Source organism: Homarus americanus, unplaced genomic scaffold, assembly GCF_018991925.1.
Source record: "Homarus americanus isolate GMGI-L3 unplaced genomic scaffold, GMGI_Hamer_2.0 scaffold32583, whole genome shotgun sequence".
In the NCBI taxonomy this organism is placed as follows: domain Eukaryota; kingdom Metazoa; phylum Arthropoda; class Malacostraca; order Decapoda; family Nephropidae; genus Homarus; species Homarus americanus.
In genome coordinates, this window is record NW_024713129.1 from 15,120,019 (window position 1) to 15,127,386 (window position 7,368).

Consider the following 7,368-nt stretch of genomic DNA (forward strand, 5'->3'; position numbering starts at 1 on the left):
GGTTATACCATCCTGTTTACGGAAAGTGTGTTCATGATAAAAAAAAAGATAACACTTATGGATGATTGAATTGGCTTGATGCAGAAAACGTAACTTCTATATTCTTACTCTTTATAGCACTAATCTCTTATTAAAAAAATGGTCGTGTTTAATGGTAATTACTTAAAAGCAGAAAATTATCGCAAATATAAATACTTAATTTTTCAATAATTTATGGTTAATCTTTTCCCTTTGACTGAAATTCTTGTCAGTGATGTGAATAAATCTATCCATTTACCCATCAGCTTGTAAAATCCCAGATAATGCACAATTATCCTGAAATTTAAAGGAGATACTTACCTATCCTATCTCACCTGGTCTTTGATGCATAAATCCAGGCCTGTGTGCATGATATCAAGGGAAGGTTTGTAAAATTCCCTCACTGGTCAATAATGCCAAGTTATGAGGGCATGGGAAGGCCAAACTTTGTGCCTAGGTGAATAGCACATGTTTCCCACAACAGTACAGTAGTTCTAATACACACTGAATCATGGATGCAAGTTGGTTAAGGTACCTTTGCAGCGAGGTATATATTAGATTGTTAAAAGAAAGTACTGTATTCATCGTAGGTCATTATGGGAGAAAAAAAAAAACTCCACCAAAGTTATTATTTGTTTGATCTGATTATTATCTGTGATGCCTTGTTCCCTCTCAGATTTGAGGGGTTGCCACATGTAGCTTCTCCACGGCTCTGCATTGATTGGTGGCATTGGCACCATAACATTTGAGCTATATTCTAGATCTATTAGGACATAAGACATACAGAATAACTTTAAAGGGTAAATTGGGTAGTCAAATGTAGGCTTCAGGCATTGATTAAACTTAAATAATGCAATGGTGTTTCATTAAATACTACTAACATGGTGTTAATCATAAAGAAATATGCAAAATATTAACACTGAACTTTATTTAACATTTATACATGGTCACAGTACACTGAACAAAGCAAAACTTGTATATTAAAAGCATACTAACAGCCTTATAAGTAATTTATGACCAACAACAGAGACAAAATTAGTCTTTGGTTTGATTAAATACTAATGTGTATCAGAATCTTTTAAAAAAATAACATAGGGATTCTTGATAAAGTAGGTTCTTGTCTTATATAATATTATCAAGGGAATTTTCTTTTTAACAATAATAAATCCATCCTATGTATAAATTAGAGCAAAGTAAATTTTGTTTCTTCAGTTTATGTAAATAATGTACAGTACAGTACAGTCAAAGCTCAAAGAATCCAAATACCTTGACCAAATATTGTGGGGATTTCCAAGTTACGTACTGTATACTGTATGTAATCTACCGTATATATACAGATAATGCAAGGAGACATAAATAAAATATAAAGAGGTGATACATAGTTTTATCACTAGGTAATAAGTATGTATGTGCATGTCACCATTATAACTCATGAATATAAAAAAGAAAAGATTTAATAGGAGGCAAACTCATGCTTAAATGTTACTCAGCATTTTAAATCAGGGAACTGCAGATTTGTTAAAGTTAGGAATTTTAGGATTTTTGAGCTTTCACTGTGTGGCTTTCAAATAAAATTGTGAAAGATATATAACGACATATTTACAGATAATTTTTGTATTCAGTATATCCACTACACTAGAAGAAATGTATACATTATAATTATGTATACAACAGTAAGACCTTAGAGCTTCAGTGGTCTCAGAAATCTAACACTTTTGAATACCGGTAACATAGAAAATTTAAATATATCGGCTTGGTCCTTCTTGATCACAGTAAAAAAAAATAAAACTAGAGAAAAATCTTATGATAAGAATGGCCCAAGCGCTAAACAGGATGAACAGTGAATTAATAAATAATGAAACACTGTACAATAGAAAGGCAATTATCCATATTTCAACATATGGAAGATTTGGTCATACAGTACTGTAGTTTTTTTATCCTGATTTAATTACATACAACAGTACATACACAGTACAATAGAGCCATGAAATTTTTACTGTCCTCAAGCAGAACGCCAGCGCTGTACCGTATACAGAGGCAGAAGAGTGCTCGGGAAATAAAGAATCAATTTTGATCGTGGTATTCACTCAATGTAAAACTTAATACTGTACTTTGTAAAGTATAGCCCACTCAAGACTGAGTCCAAATTACTGTTACTGTTTAATCATTTAATACAATATATTAAAATACATTAATAATACAATGAACTGTTAATCCAAAGTTTATATGTAGAGCCTTGCAGGTGTTCATCAGTGCAAGCTGCCAGCCGGTGGATTTTGTTCATAATTAATGAGAGTTGACTAGGAGTGATTTTTATGGCTACCATCCGAGTTCCATAATAAGAAAATACATTAAAAGAGTAAAAAAAAAAATTTTGCTTTTAACTTAACTTAAGGTTTACTATGAAACTACGGGATTTAAATTTTGACAAACACTTCATTGTGTTGAATAACCAGGTACAGAACAGTGTTGTATTTTCACGGATTATCAATGCTGCCTCAACAGAAATTGTGTAATACCCTGTACTGTTATACCTGAAAATTTTAAATACATAATGTAATACAGTAGTAGGTCCAATTAAGGTTTGAGGTCATCTAGGTAGTAATCCTATTTTTTTCAGCATAATTATTATACCCTGTATTGAAACATAAAATAGAGAAGAACCTGAGAAACAAAATTCTTTCAGATGGTTTTTGAAAAAAAAAAAATAAATAAATAAAATAACCGTTCAGCAACATGAACCTCTCGGTGTGACATGAACAGTGGAGATCCTTGTTATCCATATTGATTTTAACAGTACAGTACTGTACTGTACTTTAAGTTGAGTAAAGTTGCTTCAGTACAATAAACTTTTTCTCTCCTCCAAGTAGGCAAGACCGAAGAGCCTCCATGCCATTATATTTTGACCTATGGCCTTCTTTGCTTCATTTCTGGAGGATTAACTTCAATCTGAACTTTCTTCATGTAAAAAAAAATGGACAACGATCGAATCTGGCCGTCAAAAAACTGCATTACAATTTATTATCTGTTTCCTCTTTGACTCAGTCTAACTAAGCCTAAACGTGAAAGACTAAGTTTTTGAGAACAATGTAAAGAAAAAAAAAATCAGATTTATGCAGCCACAAAATACTATTCAACACTAGAACAAGGGTTGGTAAAACTAGCACAATTGATTTTATTTTCCGATTTGCGGCGGTTGTTATCGGTTGGGACAGGGATGCGGAACAACTGGCCCTGTGGCATACACATACACAGTTTATACTGGCCTCGGACATTAGCCTTATCTACGTTGTCAACGAGAGGAAGTGTATTGACGTCCACCATGATGCCAGATTCAGTCTCCAGTAAAATTGAACCATTGATGCTCTTAACATATATATCTTGATCAGCTGACCATGTCAACTTTCCTCCATCAAAGGACATTCCTTCATTTCCTTTCAGTCGAATCTGAAAAGAAAGTAGATTTAATTAAATTATGGTTAAGAACTTGTTGGTAAGAGTCCCAAGCCAACCATACAGTAATGAACTATCCTCCTGTGAAAGTGAAATTTTGGAATTAACACAACTAACCATACAATTTTAAACCATGCAGAGTGAAGGCAAGGTGCATCTTAAACTTACCGTAGAATCGGAGCGTATCTTCAGGTCTGAGAAAGTAGGGCTGGTAATCCTGGCAGTACGGCTTCTTTTAACATTGAGATTCTTGACACCTTGAGGTAAGCCAAAGTTTGGGTAGTTGGTGGAGAAAACTGTACTGCCTGAGTGTGGGTCAACCACCTGTAAAATATAGTACAGTGCAGTGTTTGAGATTGTATCGATAATATACACAAGAAAATCCTTTCCTATTTAAAATAAAATGTACTTTAATTTTATTTGTCAAGTTCCTAAACTAACAATGAATAACTGAATTTAAAGTACAGTACATACCGGTACTTAATTTTTATTACTTATTTCAAGTAAATTTTTTTTTTTATTGAGGTAATACAGAATCTAATCAAATTCTTTGCAGGAACAACAAAGAGAAATGGTAAGATTTGTTGGGGTTTATTGATGAACTTACCTGGAAGCTGTCAACACTACGTATCTCCGTCCTATCAGGGCTGACATTCAGTACAGGAGGAGTATTGGAAGTCATTAAGGTAAGAGAAACCTGAAAATAAGATAATTTACAGTACATTTAGAAAATCACTTAAATTTGCCCTGGTACTAAACAAGAGTTACCTGTATAGACACAACTAAGCTCTGTTATGGAGTAGAACTATCCAAAGAATTAACTGTTTTGTGGAGGTGGACGACTGAATGAAGACTTGGTACTGAAAACCCAGGTATAGTTGACAGTGGATAAGACCTGTTCACCCAAGCTACTTTAACACCGAGTGATAAAAAGTCTGCATCCTAGAATTGTCATAATTTTTTAGTGTGTGACCCATCCAAGATAAAGGTGAGACAGAGTTACAGCCCGTAGACTTGATGAATAAATTAATAAACCTCCTTAAACTAAATCTAATCTATAAAATACAGTAAATACAACAATGCCGACCAGTCAATGAAGAACAATGCTTTCATCTCATTAATAATATAAACCAAACATTAATTACATATATACTGTACTGTAGTTGTCTGTGTCAGGGAGAGGCTGTTACCATAAAAAATCAGGTCTTAAAGTCATGAAATTTGCACAAAGACTACAAAACAAACCTTGCTGTTGTCTCCCTGGATAGAAAATGGCGTATCAGAGTAACTATATATCAGTCCGTCCCTCTTGTCTACGTTGCCCAAGTCTGCACGGCCATAGAACTTGGTTGTCCTGTGAAGGCAAAAAGTTACGAGTGTACTGCAAAAAATTTTCTGCTCGATACGACTTAATTATTGGTTAGAAAATCAACATGAGTATACACTAGGCATTTTGGAACCCAGATTTTAAGGTCAGATATAAATTTTAGAGTTGGTATTTTAGCCATGAGAAAAACTGTAGAGAGGCCCCATATAAATACTCACCTAGCTTCAAGAGACCCCATATACTCACTCAGTTCCAGGAAGAAACTCGATACTTTCCATGCCATAACCAAGTCTCAGAACTCCCATGGCAAAGAAAGTAAGAAGAAGGTTCCCACAGGCCAACAGGAGAAGTACCACTACCAGGCCCCAGAAGAACCCACTCTCCCCATGCTGAGCCTCACTTCGTTTTGGCGTTGTCTCTCGTTCACAGCTGTAGGTGACAAGACACTGATATTTAATGCAACAAAGTGAAAGATATAAAGAAATCTCACTGTTCATTATTATATGTTAAATATCAATTTGAAGTGGTCATTTGAAAGCATTAATGGTAGATGATCTAATTAAATCCTTCTTCTGTATACTAAAAAGGTAACTGTCTTCATTAATAAGCAATGTAAATAGTACTTCTCTTAAGATAACTCAATTTTGTAACAAGAAAACTTAATATTCTGTTGGGGTGTGTCATTAGTAAGGTGAATTTTATTATATACTACACTGCCATAGCTTTTGTGTCTGGCTGGCTTGAGACAATTAGGCCACCAAGTGAAAGATAGCTGGCAATAAAGGCAGCATTGTTGTATTCCTTATGTATTATATTGTATCATAAATCTGTCTGTTTGTGTCAGAAGTTGTGCTGAATATAGCCTCTGTAAGGTACACTTTAAACAAAAACTTCTCGAACACTTGGGCACGATGGACGTGAGAATGAGCTGAATGGGACTTTATCATCTAGGAATGGTTTCAGAATCTAAGTTTATTTATCAGATTGCATCGTATTTATATCGTTCAAGAATTTTTTTAGTGATGGTACATATTCCTGGTCTCATTATATCTCCAAAACCCTCCTTCCTCTCATTAGCCAGTGTGACAGTCAGGAAGAAGGGATAAGCTTTGATGCCAACAGGAAATGCAGTATGGCAGAATATATCAGCTTCTGTGATGTATAATGATTCTTAAAACTTTCTCTCACTACTCTCCATGAAGAAAAACTACTGCTTCCAAATTCTGTATCTTAATTAGTGCTATACAAGTACAGGCAGTCCCTGACTTACGACGGGGCTAGGGACCCAAATCCAGGTCGTAAGTCGAATTGGTCGTAAGTCGAAAATGCAAAAATAATACATAGAAAATCTAAAATGGGTGTCTCTTGTCCTTCTCAGCACCACGAAACTCCCATTTTTAAGCTTGCCAGCCATTTTAAAGGGAATTACAAACAAAAATTTTGTCAGTACACAGAGCAATCACTAATGTCGGGACTCGAAAATACGTAATTTGAAAAATTTTTGGTATGACTGGGGCGGTCATATGTCCAGGTGGTCGTAAGTCAAGTAGGTCGTAAGTCAAGGAGTACCTGTATTTAAATGATGAATATTTACTGATTCATTAGTTTAATCCAAGTCACTAATATCATATCTACTAAACTTAGATTAGTGTGTGTTGTGTGTTTTAGGTTAGGTTAGGTTAAGTTAGGAATTCCCGATCAATTCTTTATTCTTGATGACTTGCCTGGTCGTGTGTGTGGTGGATCGTGCCGTTAGAGTCGCCCGTTCCAAGGTGCTGGTGGCTAAAGAGGTGCTGTCCGCAAGTAGTGAAGCAGCGGCCGAGTCTCCCATCTTCAAGTTACATTAAAGTACTGCGGTAAATATGATTAAAGGAATTACAAGAGAATTTTTAAAACATCAGCAGATAAAATACTAAATAATTAAAGTTTAATGGTGGCTGTATAATAAAATTCACGAGATAAACTGATAATCACAAACTGTACAAAAATATGATGACAATTATGTTTTATTTTTGTATAATACTATGAACTAATACTACAACACAGAGAAACAATTATAATACAAGACTCGTTTTCATAGTCTTGTTTTTAAATTAATTATTGAATACCCAATAAATTAGACTTTAATAAATAAATACAGATAATTGGAGAGAATAAATGATTATCCTGTATTTCTTAACCACATTAACAGCCATAAGTCTTCACATTACATACTTCAACCATTCTTCTTAATTTCCATATATTTTTAGGGTAATATATAGCTTTATTTTAGATACTTATTAAATAATGTCATGTATATTATATTTCAATTTATATGTTTTAAAAGTATGTTGTTCCATGTATTAACAGTATCTCTCTAGTTATCACGAAAAAGCTATCTTCATATTTTAATTAACACCTATTAGGAGAAATATATAGTATCATAAGTCTGACCTTAATGTATCTGTAGTTTTCTTGTTCCTTTCTTCATAAAATAATCAAGAATAAAATAATTCCTGTAGCCTAAGGATGAGACGAGCGACTAGATGTGGAAGCCGAAGTTACAGTCACTTGTCCCAATGTATTGACGA

The 7,368-nt window shown here is 34.1% G+C and overlaps 1 protein-coding gene across 2 annotated transcripts; it reads right to left on the reverse strand.

Moving 5' to 3' along the window:
- Window positions 1-929: 929 nt before the first annotated feature.
- LOC121868584 (beta-sarcoglycan-like) lies at window positions 930-7,344 on the reverse strand. 2 transcript variants are annotated; one of them, XM_042369362.1, is made up of 7 exons: window positions 7,232-7,344; window positions 6,523-6,629; window positions 5,045-5,227; window positions 4,717-4,825; window positions 4,079-4,168; window positions 3,640-3,795; window positions 930-3,465 (listed from the first exon to the last, which is right to left on the reverse strand). In XM_042369362.1, the coding sequence occupies exons 2-7, from the start codon at window positions 6,627-6,629 to the stop codon at window positions 3,148-3,150; spliced, it is 963 nt and encodes a 320-aa protein (XP_042225296.1). In that variant the 5' UTR covers window positions 7,232-7,344; the 3' UTR covers window positions 930-3,147. The 2 variants fall into 2 exon arrangements, with proteins under 2 accessions (XP_042225296.1, XP_042225289.1); XM_042369355.1 differs by having other exon boundaries at window positions 6,523-6,649.
- Between the last annotated feature and the right edge of the window lie 24 nt (window positions 7,345-7,368).